The 27,208-nt window shown below is 50.1% G+C and overlaps 1 protein-coding gene across 6 annotated transcripts in view; it reads left to right on the plus strand.

Moving 5' to 3' along the window:
• DGLUCY (D-glutamate cyclase) overlaps positions 1-27,208 on the plus strand; it is a 257,725-nt gene that overhangs the window by 181,424 nt on the left and 49,093 nt on the right. For all 6 annotated transcript variants that reach the window (XM_085626535.1, XM_085626533.1, XM_085626534.1 and 3 more), the window contains 2 exons: positions 4,760-4,882; positions 26,902-27,099. In XM_085626535.1, the coding sequence (XP_085482661.1) occupies positions 4,760-4,882; positions 26,902-27,099 (321 nt within the window). The remainder of the gene's footprint in view (positions 1-4,759; positions 4,883-26,901; positions 27,100-27,208) is intronic.

Genomic DNA, 27,208 nt, shown 5'->3' on the forward strand with positions numbered 1-27,208 from the left:
AGCATCGTCTCCTACGCCGACGATACCCAGCTGATCCTCTCCCTCACCAAGGACCCGGCCACCGCCTAATCCAACCTCCACGAGGGAATGAAGGCCGTCGCAGACTGGATGAAGACTAGCCGGCTGAAGCTGAACTCGGACAAGACAGAGGTCCTCATCCTCAGATCCATCCCCTCTGCATGGGACGACTCCTGGTGGCTGGCCACGCTGGGAGCTGCCCAGACTCCCACCAACCACGCACGCAACCTGGGGTTCATCCTGGACTCATCACTCTCAATGATCCAGAATAGAAAGTTTTTAGAGTGTTTGCCAATGTGATGAGAATGTGCTGGTCGGGCTGTTGCATATCTGTGGACTGTAGATTTTACTTGGAGTGTTTATTGTTCCTGGTTCTACCTCTGTGTTATGGGATGTGTAATTATCCTGAAAGCAGCCATGTTTTCATTTTGCTTATGAAAGAATGTATGTGCTGTTGGATCCTTTGAATCTTGGCTGTTAGTTCCAGAGCTTGGCTGCTTGTACGAAATAGTGGTGCCTTCTGAGGATTTCTCATAGGAAGGTGGTATGTGGATCCATGGTGAAAGCCATTTTGTTTGTATGGCTTGAATTTAACTTGCCATACAAGTTAAAGTTAGAAGAATGGTCCTTTTCATCTGTAGGCTATGTAGATGATGCAAAGTGCCTTGAACATAGCTCGGCTAGCTACAAGTAGCCGGTGGAGTGTTTGCAACACTAGTGTCATGCAGTCTCTTGGGTGAAGGCGGATAGAGAATCTTGCAGAAGCATTTTGGATTAGTTGTATTTTGGGTATGATGAAATTCGGGGCACCAAGGTTTAAGCTTCTGATATAGTCAAGCTTCGAAACTAATAGTGTGAGTAGAAACTATTGCTTTTGTTGGTATCCAGATGTGAAGATGTTGCAGATTTTCCTTGTGTAGAGGGTGCTCTTTGTGACCTTCTTTGACATGTGGTATCAAAGATAGGTCTGATTCCATAGATTCCCCTAGATTTCTTATCGCTCTTGAAGTGGAGAGGCATCAATTTCCCTGGACCAAATTGTGGTAGGGTGGTGTTTGTTCTATTGTCCACAGTTCATGATCTCTGGCCATTTAATTTTAAGCTTTAGGTGGTTACTCATGCCTTTAAGGCTTGGAGGCAGATGTAGAGGCCCTCTCGGCCACCATTTTCTTTGAATGATTTATGTTTCATCTGCATGGTTGTAGTTATGTAGATGTTGAATAAGGAAGGTGAGCCTATGGACCAGTGACGGATGCCACTTTGTTGGCTTTGAGTAGCTGATATAAATGGTGGGAGGTACATCAAGCTCTGTCTGTCTTTGAAGTATGATGCAATCTATTTCAGAGCATTTCAATTACTCCGAGATAATAGACTGTTTTTAGTAGTGTGTGGTGATGGGCAGTGTCAAATGCGGCTGATAGGTCCAGAAACAATAGGACGGCCACTCTGTTCTTGTCCACAGTGATCTCTAGGTCACATATCCATATTGTTGGTCTGACATAAAGTTATTCTTCTCAGTAAACTTGGAAAGCTGAAAATAAAACTGCTCTTTCTAAAATTTTACCTGGGAACCTTAGATATTAGTCTGTTGCTTGCTGGCTTAGATAGTTGTACTTGTAGGCTCTTTTTGTGGAGTGGCCTTCTGTAGAAGGTTTTCAGCTCACATTGGAAAGAATATGGTGTCATTGACTCATTGAGTAATCTTCTAGCTACCTCTGCTTCGCATTGACCTCAAAGCATACCTTTAAAGATTTATGGAGATGCTGAGTCTGAAGGTGATCATGATGGTCTGCTTGCAATGATAATGTCATGGAGTTCTTTTTCTGTAAGGATATTGAAAGTAATACGTGGCGGAAGATCAGTGTGGTCCCTCTTTATGGTGGTTGTCATGTCATTGGGAGAGTTTGCTGTGTTCCCCTTAAGACAATTTTCTATCTTTTCAGTCTTGAGATCAATGGGAGATTTTGTCACAGAGGGCATTTAATTGTTGGGTTTCCGCATTTTAGCACTGTAGATTGAGGACTATTGCTGCAGTCTTGTGGCATTCTTTAGATGGACAGTCCACTGCAAATATGCATGTGGAATAGTTTAGTCTTTTTGTGGTTCTAATTGCTGTTTTGTTGGCTCTAGTATATTGGCATACTATGACTTTGCATTTTTCATCTCTTGATTTCCTCTACTTGTGTTGTAGTGTGTTGTGTTGCGTTTTCGTTCTTTTGATGTTGCCATTATTCCATGTAGTTTTTTTCTTGTGAATAATCCTGGAGGAGGTCTTTAGTAGTATCTAGTTGACTTACACACTGGAGATTCAGTTGTCAAAGATGTATGTGTTGGGATTGCATATTTTTTTTGATAATCAACTTTTATTGCTTTTTAGCAAACATAGAAAAGATGAGCAATAACAGCACAGTACACAGGTTCGCATATAAGACATTGAGAGGGTGTCGGTAGTGAAGTTATACAATATGCACAGTGGTCGAACACTTTGTACATGGCAAGAGCATGCAGTCTGTCGGAAGCAAGAGTTCCATCCCTACGGTGCCCACTAACCCATTTGGTCTGTCCATTTACCCCGTACACTCTGGTATTTGGCCGGGCATCCTCTGGCTTCAAATAAGGCCTTCTCTTGAGCGGCGCACCAGTCCACACCTCGGTGCCATTTAGCTATTGTGGGGGAGTCAGGTTGTGTCCAAGCCATGGCAATATCTCGTTTGGCCACCATTATGGCCATCCCCAGAAATAGTTTGTCTGCTCGGGACCCGTTAAGACCGTCCATAATGCCCAGGAGGAGGCACATAGGGTCGTGAGGTACATGCCAGCCCAGGATGTGTGTGAGTTTGGATTCTATCCTTTCCCAGTATTTTATGATGCGGGGGCAAGTCCAGACCATATGGTAGCAGTCTGCTGGTTGGTGCCTGCAGTGTGTGCATTCGGACAAGGTGCGCAGCCCTGCTCTATGTAGTCGCTCTGGGGTAAGGTATGCAATGTGGAGGTAGTAGATCTGGATGAGTCTGAGTCTAGCAGAGGTAGTGACGGTTTTGGGGGCCATAAGGGTGTCTCGACAGTCCTCATCCTCAAGGGGGCCTAACCAACCCTCCCAGCGAACTTTAAGTGAGTTCAGAGATGTGGGGCCGTTGTTCGTGAGGGTACAGTATATGCGTGAGATGCCTCCCTTCACAAGATTTCCCATCATGACCTGCGCTTCCGGCGAGCTGAAATCAGGAATTATGGTACCCGTCGAGATGTGTGTGTTCAGGGCGTGGCGTGTCTGTAACATTTTGAGGCGTGTAGGGAGAAGCGGTTCTGTAGCTAAATTGTGAGATTTGGTTTGGGTGGTTGAATTTGTTGTGGGCGAGTCTAGATTTGTGGTGTGATTGTTGCTGTGAGCTCTTCACCTCGTTGCGAGGTGTTGGTTATCATGGATAAGCATGTCCTATGGAGAAGGCAGTGGTAGATCTGGGTGCCCCCGGATTATTTGTGTGCCTCTGTATCTTACCGTGTTGTAGTTTGTATGGTGCTAGTAATGTATTTAAAGAGTAAATCACTGCTTTCTGACTCAACTACACGTTTTGATATAAGACACCATAAGTTATGCGTAACTTTCTGATAGTTGAATGAGAGGTGTGCATTTGCCCTGGCCTGACCTGTGGTGATTGTCCTGATGAGCAGTGGTTTGCCCATCTATGCTTGCAATTTATCACAAATATGTTTGGGCAGCACATGTTACCCATATCCCCAGAAGCCTTCTTTAGGCAAGTGTTGGTAGTTAAGTCACATTATTCAACATTCCCTGTTCTTCAGAGTGCTGTCCTATGATTTAGGACAGGTACAATGGTATCAAAATATGTCAATTCAATTCTGTCACATTGGAGGCGGCGGTTTCCTGCCATTCCTAGCGCAGCATCAGCTGCCCATCACCATCTGAGCCCAAGGCAGAAATAACCTCAGAATTTCAGTATCTTGAAAGTGCTGTGCTTTGCTTCCCACTGAATATATTCGGGTCTTCACAGCAGTGGACTATTATTCCAATAATTTATACAGAAATTCATTATTTGTACATTTTAAGGACTGGCATAAACCTACTTCACAAATTCTCTAAATTATAAAGAGAACTTTCACTCCACATACAAGGGTATGTCTCTCCCATCTCCTCCTTTTGGCGGTTTAGTGCATCATTATTCTTCCTATGGAGTTATTGCATGAGGGGTTATTTTCAATCTCAGAAGTGCATGGAATCATCACACATTAGATTTATTTCCTAGATGTATTGTATACAAAAGGCAAAGGTTTATCTTTAGTTTTTTCATTGGGGTAGGTGTTTTAATGTGTTAGTCTAGATTTAAAATGCAAGCTAGACCTATTGGCTTTGCCAGTGCTTGTTTCACATAGATATTCTGGAAATTCTAAAAATCCGGCTGGAGTTTATCATTCAGTGACTTGGCAAGCCGAGTTCTAGACTTTTAATTATTCGTGTTTTTTTCTGATTTCCTCTTCTTTCCTTTCGCCTTCATCATTCAAGATGATAGAAAGTTCTTTTTAAATATCTTTTTCAAAGAATCAAAGCGTCTCCAGGCTGCAGCTCATCATAATATTGCCATATTTCCTGTTTGTCTCTCCCTCGCCCTGTGTATTACTGGTTCATCTATTTGTATTGCTTGCAGAATGGGCCCTATGACATTGTACTGCACTTGATTTTCACCGATAAGGCTACTTAACTAGTTTTGTTGTCTTTTTTTCACAGCTCTTTTAGGAATAAAGAACCTTGCAACACCTGACTTTGGAGACTCTGTGCAGCCTCATCCTGGAGACGTCCCAGTATTTTGGGCCTGTGGAGTTACAGGCGTCGAAGCGGTCAGCAGCTGCAGTAAGTGCACTGAAAGATAAAATTGATGTGCCTTAAGTCAGGGTGGCCTCTTAGGTCCAAAATAGCCTGGTCCATGCCAGACTTTCAGGATATTCACATATTATAAATGTACATATAGTGAATGTAACTGGAACTTAATTTACGTAGTCAGCGATTATCGAGAAAATCTGAGGGGGCCGTGGCCTAGACGCTAAAGATGGCAGCCGAGCTTTGCTAAGGCTCCGCTAAAACCCTGCAAATCCGACTAGGATCCGGAGCCACTGGCCCACCAAGCCCCGGGGCACACTTGGGGACTGGTGTGGCAAGCAGTGGGCGGTTTGGAAGCTGGGATAGTCCCGATACACCCCCGAACAACGAGCGCTGGGAAAAGGGCCGTAACATAGTGCCAATATCGGCAACACCCCCCATACCTCCCACAGCAATACTTTGGATAAATAATCAGACAAGACACATTCTCAGTGGAGAAAATTGCTGCAGGTTTATTTGCATAACAAATATGCCAACATGGTGGGTTATCTTACGGACGATCCCAGGGCAGGCAGCCCCTCGCCGCCTGCCCGCCTGATGAGCCAAATTACACCATGGCCTTAGCCAACCGGTGTTTGTCTAATTTGGGGGAGGTGATAGCCTCTTCCACCGGTGGACCACCAGTCCACCCTCTTACTCACGCCCCCCCTGCTAAGGGGGGGTGGAGCGTTGCAGGCAACCCCCGGTTGCTCAGGTCCACAACCGCCCGTAGGACTAACGGGGCGCCGTCGCTCCTCTAGGGTCCAACGCGAGGACCTCCCTCGGGATATTAGGCATTAGCACCCTTACTGTGCTCCTGCAGAGGGTACCGTTCTGTACCTTACAGCCTCTGGATCGCCCTGTAACTCCGCCTGTAACACAAAATAATAAGTTAGTGAAACACACCCCCCCTGCCTGTACACCGGGTAAGCGGTGGGGAGGGAAACGGCGTCATGGCAGCAAGAAAGAGGGCGAGCAGAGGGCGGGAGAGGTATAAGTACCTCTCCCCCGCCCCTTCTTGCCCGGAAGTGACGTGTACCAGGGGGACCCTCGAGGGTCCCCACCACTGGGAGGCTGACTGTTGTGTGCCATCCTGTGGCACTAAGGGGGGCCACCCTCTTAGGAGGGCCCCCTTTGTGGACCCAGGGCAGCCCTGCATAGTGCCAATATCAACAACACTCCCCATACCTTCCACAGCAATACTTTGGATAAATAATCAGACAAGACACATTCTTAGTGGAGAAAATTGCTGCAGATTTATTTGCATAACAAATATGCCAACATGGTGGGTTATCTTACGGGCGATCCCAAAAAAAGGCAGCCCCTCGCCGCCTGCCTCCCTGCCTGATGAGCCAAATTACACCGTGGCCCTAGCCAACCGGTGTTAGTTAATTTGGGGGAGGAGATAGGCCCTCCCACCGGTGGACTACCAGTCCACCCTCTTACTCACGTCCCCCCCCCTCTGCTAAGGCGGGCGGAGCGTTGCAGGCAACCCCCAGTTGCTCAGTTCAACCACTGCCTGTAGGACTAACGGGGCGCCGTCGCTCCACCAGGGTCCAACGCAAGGACCTCCCTGGGGATATTAGGCTTTAGCACCCTTACTGTGCTCCTGCAGAGGGTACCGTTCTGTACCTTACAGCCTCTGGATCACCCTGTAACTCCGCCACAGCACTGGGTGTGGCCACCGTCACCCCAGGGGCCCCCACCACTGTAGACCTAGTTACCTACACCCTGCTGATTCCAAGGCCTCCCCCAGATCAAGCAAGAATATGTCCATTCCCACTTTGGACATGTGTGTAGTAACCCATGCCGGATAAAACCAAAACCCCTTTGGTCGGTGAACTTGCGCATGGCGCTGTTCACCCTCCTGCGTGAGGTCTCCATGGCTTCCCCAGAATGCGCCCCTTGCCACACCTGCCGGGGGTTATTTCCAACCACCATAATTCACAAGTCCCTAGTTTGTTGCTCAACTCTCACATAGTGGCTCTCATATCTTGGAGCAAAGCCCTTCTACCCAGGGAAACCAGATCATTCCCTCCCAGGTGAATCACCAAAACGTCGGGCGGAGAGTCCTCCCCCCCCCAGTCTCTGTTGGAGTTTCTTCATCAAGAGATTCCATCGCATGTCATGTGTCCCCAGCCAAATAATCTCTGTGGCTGTGAAGCCGTGCCTCCATTTCCTGCTTTCCGCCCACCGTGACACCCTCAGGACTCCAGAGTGGCCCATCACCCAGACCGTCTTTCCTGGCAAATAAAGAGGTGGAGGTTTGCAAACTCATTTTATTGAAAATTGAACACCATTACAAATCTACACAAAACTGTACTTCATTAAGCCCTACTGCAAGCCACCGGCATCTGGTGCCGCAACATTTGTCTATGCGCCACCCTAGTACTGTTCACGCAACTCACCCCTTCACATGCTCCCCTGGCCTAAAGTGTGTGCCCTCAGTACCGCATTGGGACTCCCACCGCCCCACTTGTTTGATGCGCTCAGCCGGCAAGCCTGCCCTGAAGGCTGTGGTCGCTGCCCCTATTCTGAAAGAATGGCTGCAGAAGCTGAGCAAACCCTTGGGGCCCCTGCTTGTCAAGGTCTGCGCGTTACCCCCAGTGCTACCTATACCCAACCTAAAAAACATACATCCTCCCTAAACAGACCCCTGGGCGACCCTCAGATGGGTCCCCTCGCCTGTTTAGAAGATGGGTTAGTGCTGAGAGAGGGAACGACCCCCGCACACAGGCCGAGACCTCGGCGAATGCCGGGCCGACCTGCATTACTGCTGCACACAAGAAAGCCCTCCGGCTTTGCACCCGTTCCCCTCCCAAGCCCCCCGGGCCCCACCGGTACCTCAACAGCGGACCTATCAGAGGGCGGGCCGAGAAAGAGGAACGGGATATGATCCAAACGGGCCCAGCCTGATTGGGACCCCACGGGGGGTGGGTGATTGACTAACCTTTGTGACCTTGGCAGCTGTCTTCGGCACAACTTCAACGGCATCAGGGCAGCAAGAAAGAGGGCGAGCAGAGGGCAGGAGAGGTATAAGTACCTCTCCCCCGCTCCTTCTTGCCTGGAAGTGACGCGTGCCAGGGGGACCCTCGAGGGTCCCCACCACTGGGAGGCTGACTGTTGTGTGCCATCCTGTGGCACTAAGGGGGGCCGCCCTCTTAGGAGGGCGCCCTTCGTGGACCCGGGGCAGCCCTGCAGACTGCTGGCACCGTCTGTGTAATAGACCCTGGGTGGGGTGGCGGCTGAAGAAAACTGCAGGAGACCCTCTTCCTCGAATGCAACAGAGACTTGAGAAGGGCCGAGAGGCAATGGTGATCGCGGTGCGGGGCTCTCTGGTGAAGGTTTTGGCCCCAAGGAACAACTGATTGTGCCCCTCTTGACAGGGAGGGGACTCATATCACCAGCGCCTGCCAGAGCCTGCAGCTGGCCATTGGGGGGTGGGCGGTGTCTGTGCCTCCTCTCGTCTCATCATGGGTAGCTGCTTGGAGCGGGAATGCCCACGTGCCACGGGGGAGAGAGAACAGATGCGGAGCGACCAGGTGGGAGGCAGACAGGCGGGCTGCAGGAGAACAGATGCAGCATGGGAGCTCAAGGAGGCCCCCGGCGCCCTGCCAAGAGAGGCGGTGAGAGGGGAGCGGGGGCTTGATTACCGATGCTGCATTGGCCCAAAGCCTTTGGATGGCATGAACCTCGGAGTGGCTGCTTTTGTCCTCCCACATCCCTCTGCTTGAGGAGGTGAGGTGGGCTGCAGGGCTTACATGGAACCGTAGAGAGAAGTAGGTCCACCAGGCCCACAATGAAGGGACTCCCTGGGGAGTGGATGTCCAGCCCATCTGGAGAACGCTGTGGAAGAAGTGCTGGGACTTCCCATTTGTGGCTGGTTCCGTGGGCAGTCAGTACCCAACATGCCCTGGAGCCCCAAGGGGTAACTGCCTGGAGAGTGCGAATAATATAGAGGTGGGGGGACCCTTTCGATAACGACTGGAGAGAAGTTCTGAAGGTCCTGTGACGTAGTGGGGTACCTCGACACAACATGGAGAGGGGTGCCCCAGCCCATCTTCTTCTCACGCCCTAGATAGAGACGGCCTAAAACTGGCAAGGAAAGTGCCTGATGGTCATTGACACGCATTTCGTGGAGGGTTGGACTGCCAACGAAAAGTAACATGGTGAGGGGGGCTGGAGTGGTGGCCTCCTCCCAGGGGAAGATTAGCCGCTTTATAAGACTGAGCGCAGGGTCAGCGTCCTCCCCCAAGGTAGACCAGCGTGAGGTGCTGCAAAGGACCAAAGGACAGACATCGACGGTCACCATATTATAAGCCATAAACAACTCACAAAGAGGTCTGGAGGGTTGGATTGGGAGATTCAGCACCAACTTCTCCCTACTTAGACAAAACTTTGTAAGGTCTTGGAGCGTATGATGGAAATGTAAACAAGAGTCTCCTAGGCAGAAGATGAAGTGTACAACCTTCAACAAGAATTCACGATCCTGAGGGAAGTGACTCTGCAGCGTGATAGATGGGCAGAAGCAAGGAGATCCCAGCGGGACAACCTGCACCTGGTGAGCATCCCGGAGTGTCTTGAGGGCTCGCGTCCAGAACATTATTTCACAAAGTGGTTCAAGTTCTGGGTCGCAGCCCAGGTGCTCCTGTTTCACAAATGAGAGGGTCCACAGGTTCCCTGCCCCTCGACCACCACTGGGGGCCTCCCAGGACCAGTGATCCTGTGCCTGCTCAACTACTCAGACAGGGATGGTATACTCTGGTGGCGAGGGAGAAACAGTTGGTCGCCTTGGAGTCAAAGCAGATCATGATCTTGGACTAAACCCTCAGAGTTGGGCAGCGGTACATGTTCACAGAAGTGAAAGCTAAATTCTGTGCACTGCAAATTAAATATATGCTCCTCTACCTGGCCAGGCTCCAAGTCATTCACCAGGGTAAGACTCACTTCTTCGATACAGCAGAAGACTCTGGCGATGGGTGGAGAAAAGATCCTCTATGAGGGCCGCTCGGAAGGATCGATCTGCACGAGACCTGGAAATATGTAAGGTGGTCCCCTTGCTGAGACCCCTCTGCCGGTGGGGCAGGGTGAACTCTGTCCCCTGGCAGACCACGAGTTGGAGAGGAGTCATCGCAATCCGATGGAGGGGGACCGATGAATCAAGCCGAACTATCAGATAATAATGAACCACACCGACCGCAGTCGCATGACTGGGCCAGTCCAGGATTTGTAATGTGGAAAAACCAGGGTCTAACCCTTGACAAGTGAGCAGGATGGGGCATGGGGGGTGGCCTCCATCAGGATGAGGGTACCAAGCTAACAACCTTAGGGCCCATTTGAAGGGTGTCGATGTATGGCTCCATCAATATACGATAGACCCCTTTTGATCCACAGATAATAAGAGACAATAATACAAGGGGTGAGAGCAGCCGATAGGTCGAATACCTCCCACCCCTTGAGTTCTGACATGAAGGGACATCTAATTTTTGGGTAACAGATGCTTCCTTTACTGAAGTGTGGGGAGGGCAGAGTTTGGTATGGATGGCTGGTTGCTTCCCACAGTTGAGTAGTTTATGTTCAAAGTTCACCAGGTTTTTAGCCGACCCACTTGGCCCTCATGGTAGGGAGGAACCCTGAAAGGCCCACAGTGGATGATAGGGTCTGGGATCCTCTTAAGCGGTCCGAGGGCTACACAATACTTGCAGAGATGCATGAATGAACTACATGAATCGAAGGCGGGCAAGACACATCAATTGAGGGTCCGTCCTGACACATTAATAGCCTGGTCAACAAACCTAAGAAAGGAGTGGTGGCCCATTACCTTAAGAGGCAATCCCCAGACCTTGTACTCTTACAAGAGACACACCTAGCAGGGAATATCATCCAGTGCCTTAACAGAGGGCAATATAAAATACTGGCCCACTCAGGATTCACCTGAGGGTTTAGAGGTGTGGCAATCCTGGCGATAAAATCTTCTCCCTTTCACGTCCACAAGACCTGGCATGACCCTAACAGACGATTTGTTGGGATACAGGGCACAAGAGGATGCACTTGGATGCCCTAAGTGTCCATGCCCCTCTCACATTACAACAGCATGTGCTAGATGCAATGGGGCCATCCTGTTAGAGACGGAGGCCGACATACTTGTGCTGGGGTGAGACTTCAACAAAGTAATGGATAGAGACCTGGACAGATCCCATGCCTGAATTGTCAGGTCCCTAGCGGAGATCCGTCAGAGATACTTTTCTCACGCATTAGGTCTCCTAGCTGTTTGAAGAGCTGCACACCCGCAGGTTGGACAATACTCCTTCTCTGGAGCCCGCATAACTTTCTTGACTGGATTACAGTTTCATACCTATGGGGGAATGCCCAGCCTACCTCTCATCAACATACTTCCTGAGGGGAATCTCAGACCGTGCCCCCTTTTTGCTGGTAACAAGGACTGACATGAGAAGGAGGGGGTGGCGCCTTAGCATTTGGGATTGGCAAGACCCTAATGTGGTGCACGATCTGCCTCCATGCACTACTTTGAAGAAAATATGGCCTTGGGACCCTCTCCAGTGAATTAGTGGCAGGCGTAGAAGACAATCCTGCCTGATAGAGCACAAGTCATAATAGCTAGAATGAACAGAGACAGGCCCAGGTGAGGCAACTAGAAGAGGCTATAAAGGAGGCAGACCAAGAATATCACATCACAAAGCAGGAAGCCACGCAATGCTATTATAGCTTCTGCAATGAGGTGAGGTAGTACCTCTTTGCCTTCTCATGGCTTGCTGCGTGGTAAGCCATTTGCATAGATTCAAAGTGTAATATTTGAATCAATACAAATGGCTCACCACACAGCAAGCCATGAAAAGGGGTACTACCTCGCCTCATTGCAGAAACTATATGAGGTAGGGGGCCAAGCAGGTCGCCTCCTGGCGTGGCTATGTAGGTGGGTAGAGATGATGGGTGGGCAAAATTTAGGTCCCTGATGGGTCCCAGCTCAAAACAGACCGCAGGATTGCCTACGCTTTTGAGTTATATTATCAGATTCTGAACGAGACAAGACACACTGCCAATGAGACTGAGATAGAGGCATTTCTGGACAAACTTCCCCTACCATAGCTGGAAGCAGCTAACCGAGACTGTTGGGATCTCTCCCTACAGGAGATCTTCGAGGCAGTGGGAATGATGCAACTTTGAAGGATCCTCGGCCCCAATGAAATTCCAGTGAAATTCTATAAGCAGGCACTCTTGGGTCTGGGTCCCCATCTGTTGGCCATGTTTCATGCAGCACAAGCAGAGGGCGAACTATTTATTTTATTTTATGTAGTTTATAAAGCGCACAGCTACCCCCGAAGGGGTGTCCCGGCGCTAAACTCCTGGGCCTCAGAGGGAAAGTAGGGAGTAAAGAGCAGGCGAAGCAGTAGAGTGACTTAAAGTCCGGAGAAGAGCCAGGTTTTGAGTTTGGCTCGGAAAATGGATTCAGAGGGGCAGAATCTCAGCTCGATTGGTAGGGAGTTCCATAGTTTGGCAGCAATGACACTGAACCCTCTGCCACCCATTCTGGATAATCTAAAACGGGGCGAGATCAGGAGGCGAAGGTCATTGGATCTCAGGGATCTGGTGGAGCGGGATATCGAGGCACGCTTTTTCAGGTAGTTAGGTCCGCAGTTGTTTACGGCTCGGTAGGTGAGAGTGAGGACCTTGAACTGGATGCGGCTAGCCACTGGAAGCCAGTGGAGTTCCCTCCGGTAAGCAGAGACAGATTGGCGATACGGGATGTTGCCAATCAGTCTGGCTGCAGCATTCTGGACAATCTGCAGCCGGCCTACCAAATACTGGGGGGCACCAGCATAGAGGCTGTTGGCATAGTCCAAGTGGGACGTAATGAGGGCTTGGGTAACTGTACGGCGGGAATCCAGGGGGAGATATGGTAGAATTTTTCTGATCATGCGCAACTTCAGGAAGCAGGCAGAGGTGACTTTATTAACCTGAGTTTTGCAAGACAAGGCGTCATCGAACTGGAAACCCAGGTTCCGAGCCGAGTGAACAGGGGACGGGGCGGGATCAAGCACCGTGGGCCACCACCAGAAGGAGGGGATAGAGGCTCTCTGATTAAAAAACAGTACCTCCGTTTTGTCTGCATTCAGTCTGAGGTGATTCGCGGTCATCCAGATACTGATGTCGTTGAGGCATTGGCGAAAGTTGGCGAATGCGGAGTCCGAGTGGTCCCTAAAAGAAAACACCAACTGTGTGTCGTCAGCGTAAGAGACCACCCTGACTCCGTAGGACTCCACAACGTCGGCCAATGGGGCAAGATAGACGTTGAAGAACAGGGGGCTGAGGGCAGAGCCTTGTGGCACCCCGCATGACAAGGGTTTTTTCTTAGATGTGAAGGGACGCAACAATACCCTCTGACTTCTAGTCGAGAAAGGGACGCAACAATACCCTCTGACTTCTAGTCGAGAGGAAGGACTCGATCCAGCTGAAGGCAGTGCCACCAATGCCTACCTGCTTAAGTCGGTCAAGGAGGATAGGGTGGGAGACCGTATCGAAAGCTGCGGATAGGTCGAGGAGGACCAGCATGGCCTCCTCGCCCCTGTCCACACACTCTCGAATTGTTTCGGAAACCTCCAGCAGGGCCGTCTCAGTGCTGAATCCGGCTCTGAAACCGGATTGTGATCCATGCAGCAGAGAGTGGTTTTCTAGATATTCCGAAAGTTGCAGCTGCACGGCTTTTTCCAGGACTTTAGCGGGTTTAGGGAGAAGGGAGATGGGGCGGTAGTTAGCGAAAACAGCGGGATCTGCGTCCACTTTTTTTAGGATGGGGATCACCAAGGCCTCCTTCCAGGAGGTAGGGAAGAAGCCATGGTGGAGGGAGGCATTCCAGATGGAGAGGAAGGGGCAGGCAAGTGAAGGCGCCAGTTCTCCCATGATTTTTGCGGGGACAGGATCGGAGGGGGCGCCGGATTTGCAGTGAATGAGTAGCCTGATAGCATCATCCTGGTTAAGTTTGTTAAAAGAGAGAAAGGACGGTGATTCTGGGGAACTTATGGGGGAAGGCATGGGGACAAGCCCTGTGGGGAAGGAGACACGAAGTTTGTTAATCTTTTCGAGGAAGTAGTCTGAGAGTCCCTCGCAAAGAGCCTGACTCGCGGTGTTCTGAGGAGCCCTGGCCGGAGGGTTAATAAAATCCTTAACGATGCTAAAGAGGGTTTTAGATGAGTTTTTGGCCTTAGTAATTTGAGAGGCAAAGCTTTTTTTTTGTTTAAGGAATTTTTTCAGGGCAGACCTATATAAGAGTTTGGCTTCGAGGTCGTAGTTTAGTCTCCACTTACGTTCGAGAGCTTTACATCTGCTTTTCTCCTCACGGAGGGGGGTAGAAAACCAGGGAGCAGATGGTCGCGATCTAGTGGAGGTGATGATTTTCTGGGGGGCGATAGAATCAATCGCATTGACGAGGGCAGCATTCAGCCTAGAAACATCTTCATCTATGTCCGAGGAGAGGTACTCAGTCTGAAAATGGAATACCGGGTCCAGGGTAGCACATGTAACCTTGTGCCACTTTCTTCCCAACTCCTTCCTTGGGGCCATAGGGCCAGTTTTTCGTCCGAGGGCAAGAGAGAAGGGGATGAGGTAATGGTCAGTCCAGGTGAGAGGGAGGGGTGGAAGGACAGTGATATTCGAGAAATTGGCGAATATGAGGTCCAGGGTGTGACCAGCCACATGAGTGGGACCTACGACTAATTGTTTGAGATTCAGGCTATCCATAGTTTCCAGCAGATTGTTAGCCTTCACGCAGAGCGGGTTGTCTACGTGGAGGTTAAAATCGCCCAGGACAATGAAGTATTGGTGTTTAAGAGATAAGTCAGCCAGTAGGTGAAAGAGGGCAGTGAGAGGAGGGGAGGTGGCAGGGGGGGGGGTTGTAGACTAATGTGCCAGCCAGGATAACTGCCGCAGAGACAGATATGGAGAAATACATGGCTTCAATTATACCAATATTGGTTAGTTTGGTGAAAGACAACTGAAAAAGAGATTTGAAAATGACGGCTAGACCGCCTCCAGACTTACCGTCAGCCCGGTTCAAGCATTTTATATCATATCCAGGGGGAATAGCCAGATAGATATCCGGAGAAGAGGAGTCTGTGATCCAGGATTCTGTGAGGAAAAGAATATCCCACTCATCTGAAGAGATGGACATCCAGATATCATTGGCATGCCGGGGAAGAGATCGGCAATTGATCAAACCGGCTTTCAGGGTGCGTTGATGTGAGAAGGGTAGCTGTGACGGGGGACGTGAAGAGAGACAAGGTTGGTAGGGCGGAAGATTGAAACTGCATTGCGGACAGTGAAAATGAGCGGACTCCAGGTGGTTTGGGATGCAGCGAGTGCTGGTCAAGCAAGGGCGAGGATTAAGTAGGTGAAGTTGGGTATTGGTCCAACACGTGCGGATGGGGCTAGTGAAGGGGGCAGGGGGACTGGCCCTGGGCCCGGTCCTGGCCCGGACGGGCACAGACGGGCTTGCCTTTGGCGCGCCTTCGGCGCGCTGACGGCGCGCCCGCTGCGCCCGTCCGCTGCGCTTCCTAGCGAGACACATTTTTTATGTCTGTGTAGGGGGCGTAAAGGGGGCGTGGCCAGCTGAGGTGGGCGTGTCCGTCGTGGCGCCTCGCCCTCAGTGATGGCGAAATGGGGTGTTCGTTGCAGCGCTCGAAGCGCTGTTACAGTGCACGGGGTAAGTGGTTTAAAAGCACAGAGTATCACACAGCAAAGCTTTTAAAAAATGCAGATTCACTCCCGGCTTCCGCCTCAGGAGACTCACGAGTTAAAGTGACGCGCTTTCCAGCTGCGCGCACTTTATAGTGACAAGAAGGGGGCGTGGCCAGCTGAGGTGGGCGTGTCCGTCGTGGCGCCTCGCCCTCAGTGATGGCGAAATGGGGTGTTCGTTGCAGCGCTCGAAGCGCTGTTACAGTGCACGGGGTAAGTGGTTTAAAAGCACAGAGTATCACACAGCAAAGCTTTTAAAAAATGCAGATTTACTCCCGGCTTCCGCCTCAGGAGACTCACGAGTTAAAGTGACGCGCTTTCCAGCTGCGCGCACTTTATAGTGACAAGAAGGGGGCGTGGCCAGCTGAGGTGGGCGTGTCCGTCGTGGCGCCTCGCCCTCAGTGATGGCGAAATGGGGTGTTCGTTGCAGCGCTCGAAGCGCTGTTACAGTGCACGGGGTAAGTGGTTTAAAAGCACAGAGTATCACACAGCAAAGCTTTTAAAAAATGCAGATTCACTCCCGGCTTCCGCCTCAGGAGACTCACGAGTTAAAGTGACGCGCTTTCCAGCTGCGCGCACTTTATAGTGACAAGAAGGGGGCGTGGCCAGCTGAGGTGGGCGTGTCCGTCGTGGCGCCTCGCCCTCAGTGATGGCGAAATGGGGTGTTCGTTGCAGCGCTCGAAGCGCTGTTACAGTGCACGGGGTAAGTGGTTTAAAAGCACAGAGTATCACACAGCAAAGCTTTTAAAAAATGCAGATTCACTCCCGGCTTCCGCCTCAGGAGACTCACGACTTATGACAGACAATATCCTGAAACTGGGATAACCGGAACAAACCTGCACCTCCTGTATGCATATTTTCCTTTGAAACACCGAAGTTAAGATAGTAGCGAAGATCCTGACACTCCAGCTTGTGAGGGTCATATCCCCTTTAATACACAGGGGCCTAATGGGTTTTAGGCTTTCGAGGGTGATGAGACAAAATCTCCAATGGCTATACAATTAGTTGGAATTCACGGAAGACAGTTAAGAGCCCAGGGCACTCCTCTCCCAGGATGCTGAGAAAGCGTTTGATTCCATAGACAAAGTCTACTTCACTCAGGTCCTCTGGAGACTGGGCTTTGGCCCCAAGTACTGCTAGTGGGTACAACTGCTCTACCAACACCCAGTTGCGAGGCTGAAAGTCAATAGAGTGCTGTCCCAGAAATTCCCACTGGGTATAGGGACCTGGCAGGGGTGCACCCTGTTCCATTTGCTGTTGGCTCTCTGTATGGAGCCCCTGGTAGCCTGAGTAAGAATAAGACGTAACCTAGTGGGCTTCCCAGAGATGGTGGGAGAACCGGAGAAGATGTCACTTTATGCAGATGATGTGTTGCTCTATTTTTCCAAACCAGTAATGTCCCTACAGGGGGTGCTAGCAATATTCGTCAGCTTTGAGCCAAATACGGGCTATAAAATTACCTTTGACTAATAGACGCTATTTTGTCTAGGGGAATGGAATGCCCCCATACCAACCCCGTCACACGGCCGATGGCTTTCAGTATCTAGTGATAGAAGTGGTAACTGATAATGCCCTGTTTTTGGAGAAAAATCTTCCACCACTCCAGAAAGATTTCCAGGCAGCTGTAGCGAGTTGGTCACACCTACCCATCTCGTTATTCGGGAGGGCATCCCCGTTTAAGATGGTAACCATCCCAAAATTCATATATGTCCTCCAAAACGTGCCATGCTCGATCCCCAACGTTTTCTTTGATGAAGTCAATGCTTCATTGCTCATACTCTTGTGGGATAGTCACCCCCCGAATTGCACTATGCACCCTGCAACATATTGTATATATTGGGGGAGTGTCGCTTCCTGACTTTCAAGCGTACTACTGGGTGGCTCAACTGCAGCCATACACGAGTGGTGCTTCACCACGAGGGACGGCTGGCGACCAGGCTGAAGCGGGCCCTGATGGAGCCCTGCTCTTACCTCCACTTTATTTTAATGGGAGTAGGCACAGTGGAGAACTTGGTGGGATACACGAAATGGTACTTAATTGTTATACCCACAATAAGAGACCAGGCAGGGAGGACATATATCCCTTTAGCAGATTAAGGGACGACTTCCATCTTGACCCTTCCCTAGCATGCCAATTTTGCCAACTGAGACAAGCCCTACAAGCGGAATCAATAGTTTGAACAGAGTAGAAGACAGTAGACCCATTGAGAGAAGGATACTGGATGATGAAATGACAGCAAACATGTTCTGTAGTAGGGGATCTCTGTGTATAGTCATAATCATGTGAATAGTCCCACCCATGTGTGTGGACCCCGGAGCACTTCATTAGATATATTCTCTTAAGTTGTCCTCTTCTGCAGTCCTGCATAGACACTTAAGAGATGAAGACAGACAATAATGCAGCCTAAAAACAACTAGGCTACGCTGGGCATTACTTCATCCTGAAGTGAAAAAGATAGCCAGGTAACAGTTAAATTTAACTATTTTAATGAGTTTCACACATAGAGAAACTCCCCTTCACAAAGATCCTTTTTTCATGATAGAGATGAAGGGTGGGACAGACAAGTCCCATCGGCTGCCATTATGTGTCTGTAAATGGATACCGTGCCTTTAAGAATCCTTCCAGAGCTTTGTTCGCCATAAGTTGGCAGGGTATGCTCAGACGTGAGTCCCTTGCTCACTTTGCCACTGGATTCAAGCAAGCCTGGCTGAAGACGGCTGAAATGCCAGAAACCGGTCCTAGGAAGCTTGTTTCCGGTCCAGGGAAGACATGGCTTGGCAGTTCGGGCTGGACTGTTCCCATGAGGCACAGGGTCAGACTGATTTGCATATGACCATGTCTGAACTGGGGTGGCAGAGTGGGCTAAAGAACGGTGATGGATTAAACCCAGATCAGTTGACTGGGGGTGAGTGCTTGCAATGTTCAACACTCCGTCCATCATTTCCTTTGGTTTTTGCTTTATCACAGAGATACCCCTACTACAGAACTGGAGTTACAGGTAAGAAACTACTCCTTCTGTAGTAGAGGATCTCTGTGTATAGTCATGATCATGTGAATAGAATAGCAAGTCCATCCCCAAACAACAAACCCCAGCGGTGGAAGAAACAAACAGACCCACTATTGTGCAAATAGATTTCTCAGTGAAGCCTGCCCAACCTTAGGATCTGCCCTGGCATCAGAGTCCAGGCAGTAGTGTTTAGTAAAGGTAGCAGGACCCTGGAGCACTGGGCTCTACCTTGAGAGGTATATTTTTCAATAATTAAGCTTTCTAAAGTTAGTTTGAGTGTTTTACTCGACTTCTTTGACCTTTTCCTTCCCTTTGCTGTCTTTTTTGGGCAGTTAGCCCACATTTTTCTTGTCAAAATGCCATCTTTATTCAACAAGTGCCCTGAATGTGGCAGGAAGAAGGCCAAGCCGGATGCCCACAGACTTTGTATTCTCTGTCTACCTACTTCACATGTTCCTGAATCCTGCGCCATCTGTAAATCCTTCTCCAGGAGGACCCTGCGTGACAGGGAGAAGATTTGTCTTCAAGGCCTGGAGCAGAGAAGACAACAGGCTGCAGGTGGGACATCTGGGCAAGGAGAAAGCCAGTCCACCTCCAAGACACATGCATTGGCCTCTGGGGGGGCTCCCCAGTCGAACGAAGGCGAAAAATCGACGCCGGTCCCGGTCGACGTCGAAGGCAACAACATCGACGTCGAAACCAGGTATGACGACGATATGCTCCCTGCCGACTCAGGGCTATGGGTCGAAGCGACGTCGAAGATCAATGTCGAGGGGACGGGTGTCAAGGCCTCAGGTAGGGTCGACGTCGAGGACATCCCGGTCAAAGTCAACACACCATCGCCGTCGATCTGGGTCGAGGAGATATCGGCGCTCGCCGTCAAGGCGACACCGCCGCTCACAGTCGACGTCGAGGAGACGTTCGACTTCGAGAAGAAGAAGTTCGACGTCTAGGAGGTATCATCGTAGTTCGACATCGAGAGACCAGTCTCCCTCTGTGGTCAGCCTCTCAACGTCGACAGCAAGTTCTAGATCACGACGATGTTGGCGCTCGCCGTCGAGTGGCACTACATCCAGGGCTCGCTCTTCAAGGCCTGCCCGCAAACGGAGAAGGGTGGTATCTACCTCGGACTTGGAGTATTCCAGGACCTATTCTCCAACTAGGAAACTGGAACCTGCTCCTGGTCAGCCTGTGGCTCCTCGTCAGTCACCGCCTCCGCGGCCCGAGACCCCTACTTCTCCTCCTCCTCCTAAAACTCCTCCGCCTCCTCCACCTCCTCCTCCTCCTCCGCCTCCTCCGTCTCAGCCACCTGCAGAACCTAGAAGGGCAAGGTCACGGTCCCAGCCAAAACATCGCTCTCGCAGCCAGCACCGTTCTTCTACAAGGTCTCACTGGTGCCGTCATCACAAGAGATCTCGTTCTCGACATAGTGGGGACACAGCATCCACTAGTGTGGGAAGATACTCTCCCACATTATTGGACTCACCACCTCTGAGAGTGTCACCTGTTGATGAAATTGCCACATTCCAGGAGGTTCTTGTGAGGGGAGCGGCGAAACTGGGCATTGCATTGTCTGTGCCTACTCCCACTACGTCAGTGATTTTTGAGACGCGGCAGCAGAGGCAAACCTCTCGCCCTCTGCTTCCATTGGTACCCGGATTGGAGGAACCGGCGATGGAGTTATACCTTACGCCTTCCTCGGTAAAATCTGCACCTTCGAGGCACCAGAAGAAGTACCGTCCCCCGGACTCTGACCCTGCATTCCTTTGGGAGGACCCCCCCCCCCTGGATTCAGTCATCGTGGTGGCGGCAAAGAAGCAGCATGCTACGGCCCCCTCGTCCACAGTCCCTCCGGACAAGGAAAGCCGTAAACTGGACTCTGTGGGGAGGAAAGTCTGCAACACTGCAGCAACATCAATGAAGGTGTCTTGCTCTACTGCCCTGCTGGGCCGTTATGACCGTTCCTTGTGGGAGTCTCTTCACCAGTTCCTAGACCTCCTACCTAGGGACAAACGGGAGGATTTCCAGGAGGTACTCAACGAGGGACTGATGGTCTCTAATCATATTATCAGCGCGGCAGCGGACACCTCTCTCCTTGCAGCCCACGAGTATTGTCATGGCGTTACTCTCTGACGGCATTCCTGGTTGCGTCTCACCTCTTTAAAACCGGAGGCTCAGCAGCGCATCACGAACCTTCCATTCTCTGGTACCACCCTCTTTGGTTCCCATACAGACGAGGAGATGGCCCGCATGAAGGTGGAGATGGAAACCCTCAAAGCTGTTGGCTTGGAGAAGCCTAAGGAGCAGCGTAGGAATTTCCGCCCTTTCCAACGGCGTTATTCCTCTCAGCGATTCCAGCGTGGGCAGGGCCGTCAGTCTGGACAACAACAACAGCAACAGTTTCAACTGTCATTTCAGCCATTTCAACGACGCCAGTCGAGAGGAAGGTCTAACCAGCAGTCGACACCAGGGAACATGGCTCCAGCAGGTTCCAAGTCCTGAAGAGTTGCTTCCCCCTCTTCTGTTGCCCACTCCGGTGGGGGGAAGCATTCAAAATTATCTGGCAGAATGGAAAAAGATAACTCAGGACAGTTGGGTGCTGAATATTGTTCGCAATGTCTACGTTTCACCAGCCCTCCTCCATCGATACCGCCAGTTCGCTCTCAACACCGGCTGCGCATGCTTCAGGTGGAGGCCGATTCCCTGCTAAGGAAAAGGGCGATAGAACTGGTTCCTCCTTCCCAGAGGGGACAAGGTCTATAGTCAAGATTCTTTCTCGTACGCAAGAAGAACAAGAACGAATTCAGACCAATTCTCGACTTGCGGCAAGCGAACAAATGGATCCGCAGAGAAAAGTTCTGCATGTTATCCCTGCATCAGATCTACCCTCAGCTGCATCAGGGAGACTGGCTATGTGCCATAGATCTGCAAGATGCATATTTTCATGTGCCCATAGCAAGGACACATCGCAAGTTCCTACGGTTCCTGGTCGGCACCAATCACTACCAATATGCAGTGCTTCCCTTCGGCCTGAAGTCAGCGCCCAGGACTTTTTCAAAATGCATGGCACACCTCCGGAAGAGCAAAGTGTTCATCTATCCTTACCTGGACGACTGGCGGATCAAGGCAGCCACGTTTCAGGAAGCACAACTGCATTTCAACAGGACGTCCGTTCTGCTGAATCGCTTGGGTCTACACATCAATCTCTCAAAGTCTGTCCCGACTCCTGTCCACTGTCTGCAGTATCTGGGAGCCTCCATCGATACTCGCAAGGCAAGCGTGAGTCCTTCGGAGGAGAAACGCTTACCCATCCTTCGGAAGGCTCAGACTCTCATGACCATACCCTTCCCGACGGTGAGGAAGGTGTCCTCTCTCTTGGGCTCCATGGCCTTATGTATTTTTCTCACTCCTCATGCACACCTCCGAATGCGGCCTCTGTAGGAATGTTTGGAGAATCAGTGGAACCAGAAAGAGTGGAGTTGGGAGGACAGGATTATGTTGTCACTGCAAGCCATCCAGTCTCTACGATTGTGGTGCTCTCCACACAATCTCCTCAGACGGACTCCGTTCCACAAGGAGATTCCAACACAGACCATCGTGACAGATGCGTCTCTCCCCGGCTGGGGTGTGCATTCGGATCACCTACAGATACAGGGCAGGTGGTCTGTGAAGGAGTCCACGTATCACATCAACTTCCTGGAACTTCGAGCTGTTCACTTGGCACTGAAAGCTTTCCAGCCTTCCTTTCGCCCCAGTTCCCTGCTTGTACAGACGGACAACACAACAACGATGTTCTATCTAAACAAGCAGGGGGGATCCCACTCTCGCCCATTGTCTAGGGAGGCCCAGGCGATCTGGCATTGGCTTCTGGCCAGGGACTTGACCATCACAGCGACTCACCTCCCGGGTGTGCAAAATGCTCAGGCAGACGCTCTCAGCAGACTCGTTCTCGAAAATCACGAGTGGGTCTTAAACGACGAGGTGGTGCAAGAAATATTCGAAAGATGGGGAACACCGGAGGTCGATCTGTTCGCCACCGTGGAAAACAGAAAATGCAGCGACTTCGCCTCCAGGTTCTACCAACCAGGGACGCTGGGGAATGCACTGTGGATCAACTGGTCGAACAGCTTTCTCTACGCTTTTCCACCCATTCCCCTGATCCCGACAGTGTTGATCAAACTTTCCCAATCACGGGCCAAGATGAACCTCATTGCTCCGGAGTGGCCCCGTCAGTGGTGGTTCAGCAATCTACTACACCGGTCTCTCCTGCCGCACCTTCGGCTTCCGTGTCGGCAGGACCTTCTCACAAAGTTCGGAGGGCAGATGGTGCATCCCAACCTCTCGTCGTTGAATTTGGCAGCATGGCTCCTTAGCTAGTGTAGTATGGACATTTAAATCTCCCTCAGAACTGTGTGGAGATATTAAAAGAAGCGAAAAGACCATATACACGGACTTCCTACGCATATAAATGGAAGAGATTTTGCATTTGGTGTGCCTCTAAGAATGCAGATCCTACCTCCTGCAAGGAGGATGTCATTCTTCCTTATTTGTTGCATTTGGCTCAATCTGGCCTGAATTTTCATTCCATTAAATGTCCTTCACAAACTTCCTTTTTCCAACTCCCAGTCATCAAAGATTTTCTGGAAGTTTTGAAGAAAGTGTTTCCTCCCATTAGGCGTCCTTCACCTCCGTGGGAGCTTAATGTGTTGCTTTCTAGACTGATGCGGGAGCCTTTTGAGCCCATTCATAAGGCTTCTCTCCAGCATCTGTCCTGGAAGGCAGCTTTCCTTGTAGCCATAACATCGGCTCGCTGGGTGAGTGAAATCCAGGTTCTCTGTTGTCAAGAGCCTTACACTCATTCTTCTAAGGTAGTCATGAGGACTCACCCTAAATTCCTTCCAAAAGTAGTGTCAGAGTTTCATGTGAATCAAACGATTTCTTTACCCACATTTTTTCAGCATCCTTCCTCTCCTGCTGAGAGATCCCTTCATTCTCTCGATGTTAGAAGGGTGTTGAAGTTCTATTTAGATAAGACTAAGGTGATTCGTCGATCGGATCAGTTGTTTGTTATCTATGGCTCTGTCAGGACTGGTCTTGCTACCTCCAAGCAATCCATCTCCAGGTTGACCGTGTCCTGTATTCAGTTGTTTTATCAAAAAGCCAACAAGACTCTAGTTAGTAAGCCTAAGGCTCACTCTACCAGAGGTAAAGCTGCTACAGCGGCTTTACTCCATAACGTCCCTATTGCAGAAATCTGTTAGGCTGCCACTTGGAAGTCAGTCCATACCTTTACTAAACACTGCTGCCTGGACTCTGATGCCAGGGCAGATGCTCAGGTTGGGCAGGCTTCACTGAGGAATCTATTTGCACAATAGTGGGTCTGTTTGATTCTTCCACCGCTAGGGTTTGTTGTTTGGGGATGGACTTGCTATTCTATTCACATGATCATGACTATACACAGAGATCCTCTACTACAGAAGGAGTAGTTTCTTACCTGTAACTCCAGTTCTGTAGTAGGGGTATCTCTGTGATAGTCATAAGCAACCCGCCATCCTCCCCGGTGGATGAAACAGTATGTCCAGAATTTAGCAGACCTTGCTCTATACCCCTTCAAAAAGAACTGAAAGTAACTAGCCTTTGGCTGTGCAGCATGGGATACCGAGGGTCTCTGGAAGGATTCTTAAAGGCACGGTATCCATTTACAGACACATAATGGCAGCCTATGGGGCTTGTCTGTCCAACCCTTCATCTCTATCATGAAAAAAGGATCTTTGTGAAGAGGAGTTTCTCTATGTGTGAAACTCAATAAAATAGTTAAATTTAACTTACCTGGCTATCTTTTTCACTTCAGGATGAAGTAATGCCCAGCGTAGCCTAGTTGTTTTTAGGCTGCATTATTGTCTTTCTTTATCTCTTAAGTGTCTATGCAGGACTGCAGAAGAGGACAACTTAAGAGAATATATCTAATGAAGTGCACCGGGGTCCACGCACATGGGTGGGACTATTCACATGATTATGACTATCACAGAGATACCCCTACTACAGAACTGGAGTTACAGGCAAGAAACTACTCCATCTCTTTGACGTATTGCACACTCATCAACAACAGACCTGATACCTTACAATCCCTGAGGAAGAACTGGGGAGGAGACATAGGGGAAATGAAAGACGTGGACTGGGAGGCAGTGGTGTTGCACCCACGCAAGGTAGCAGTCAAGGCGAACTCATGGCTCACTCAGTTGAAAATCCTTCACAGAGTACATTACAGCAGAAGCAGGCTCTACAACTGGGTTAAGGCCCTTCCCCAAATTGCCAGAGGTGTCGCGACCTATATGGTTTATTCATACACATAGTCTGGTCCTGTCAACGCATAGGGAGTTAATGAAGAAAGATAATAGCTCTCCTGTCCGAGATCCTGGGACTACCTGACCCGGAGACCCCACAGTTTTCCCTGTAAGGTATCCCGGGAGACGTAGACCTGCCGAGGAAACAGTTACTGTTGTTATCACCTGGGTTTGCCCTGGCTAAAAGAGACATGGTGAGATGCTTGGGAAACTCATTGGCCCCCGCGACGGAAATGTGTGAGATGGGGATGACCCAGTGTATGGCAGCAGAGAGAGTCGTTTACGCAGCGAGGGACAGTCTGGTTTGTGTGTGTGGACTATAAGATTGCAGTGAATTATGAGTGTGATTGCTATGTACAAAATAATAGTATAGTGCTTATGCACTCCAACAGCTGGTTCGAATTGATGAGTGTCTGTTTTATTTGTGGGTATAGTGAATTGAGACAGTTCTGTTTTTTCTATGTTGTTTGGTATTATATGCAAAGCACAGAGGTGCAGTGGCGGCTGCCTGTGCACGGAGAGGGTGCGGCAGGAGTGGGGAGGCATGATAAAAAAATTGACTTACCTTCTTCGCTGCTGCAAGTCTCTCCCGTAGTCCTGCAGAGCACTGGAAGCACCCAGTCTCCCGGACTCTACCGCCTAGTCACAACGCTGCAGGAGCAGCATCGTGATTGGTCTGAGCGGCCGAAACGGCTGCTCAGTCAGTAACTGGGAGGCTGGGCATGTTCTCGTGGTGAACATGCCAAATGCGCATGACTGTTTGGACGGCCCCAGAGGGTCGACCAAGCCGTCATGCGCGCTTAGGGAGGGGGTGTAAACCACTCCTGCTCCCTCGACGTGGGGGAGCCCAGCCGCACCCGACCTGGCTGGAGTCGGAGTCCCGCTAAGAGAAATAAAATGATAATAACTTCTTGTTGTTATTTTCTTTTTCTTTTGCACTACTCAACGAGCAGTGGGGTGACGCTCCTCTTCCTTAGTGGAGGAGCCTTCACTGCAGAGGTGTTAGGCAAAGTGGCTAGCTAGTGGAACAGGTGCTACTTGTTGGGGAAAGGTGGTTGTTGCAGACCGTCGATATATAATCTCTAGACTATTACATCTAGTGGTGCCCTAGGGCATTAGCACCCTTGACTATGCCAATTTGTGTGTGCTGGAACGACTGTCGTTCATGGTAGCATGAAGTCGCTCACCCAGTCCTTCCAAAACTCTACTCTGCATGCACTGAGACTGTATCTTACCTTGTTGCAGTTTACATGGTGCTATTAGTGGATTAAAGGAGTAAGTCGCTGACTATTGTCTCAGCTACACCTTTTGATATGAGACACCCCAAGCTCTGCGTAAGTTACAGATAGTTAAGCGAGAGGTGTGTATTTGCACTGGCCAGACCTTTTGTGATTCTCCCAATGAACTTCAGGCCACGCTAATGATGGTATGCATGTGCTTATTGGATCCAGTTCACTATCATTTGTTGAAGGCATTAATTTTAATTTGCTCAAATGGTTATCGGTTCTAAATTTGTAAATAAATGAAAAATAGCGCAGGGGCTCAAGGTTTTCTTAGGACCCAGCCCTGCTGAATGCTAATGTTGCCGAATACCAAGCTTGTCTAATCTTCATTCCCCTAATGCCTCTTTCTGTCACCACCCTACACTTCCCGTCTCTTTATCTCACTATAGCTGGTTCTTTTTCTTCCCTGCATTCTTCCATTGTCACATTTTTCGTTTCTTTCTGTTGTTTCTTCTATGCTACTTTGTTGTCTTACTCTCTTAATCAAAATCTGGTGATGTAAAAAAAAGAATCCTCTAAAAATGACGCCAGTGCCCACCACCAGCAGCCTCCTGCCCAAATTAAGCATTAGGAGTACATCTTGATATTTTCACCTGAGCTTTGCCATGATGTGCCTTCTCCCTCTGTAGAGTCTCCTCTGGCGTTTACTCATTCCCCTGGCGCAATGTTCATCACCGACATAAAGAACCAAGATGCTCCCGCTGATCACCTTGAAGGAGCTCACCTGGTCCACCGCATTTCCACCAATCCGCTCCACTACAGCATCGCCGCGCCACAAGTCGCAGAGAAGATCCGCACTCTGGAGGCTGTCATTGGTGCCGACCCAGGTAACTGAATGTTCCCTGCATTTACAAAATGGCCGCCATGATAATTTGTAAAGGCAGGCTACAACTTGAGAGTACTTGTTGCCAGTCAGAGGTCCCAGAGGCAACTTCG

Source organism: Triturus cristatus, chromosome 9, assembly GCF_964204655.1.
Source record: "Triturus cristatus chromosome 9, aTriCri1.1, whole genome shotgun sequence".
Classification (NCBI taxonomy): domain Eukaryota; kingdom Metazoa; phylum Chordata; class Amphibia; order Caudata; family Salamandridae; genus Triturus; species Triturus cristatus.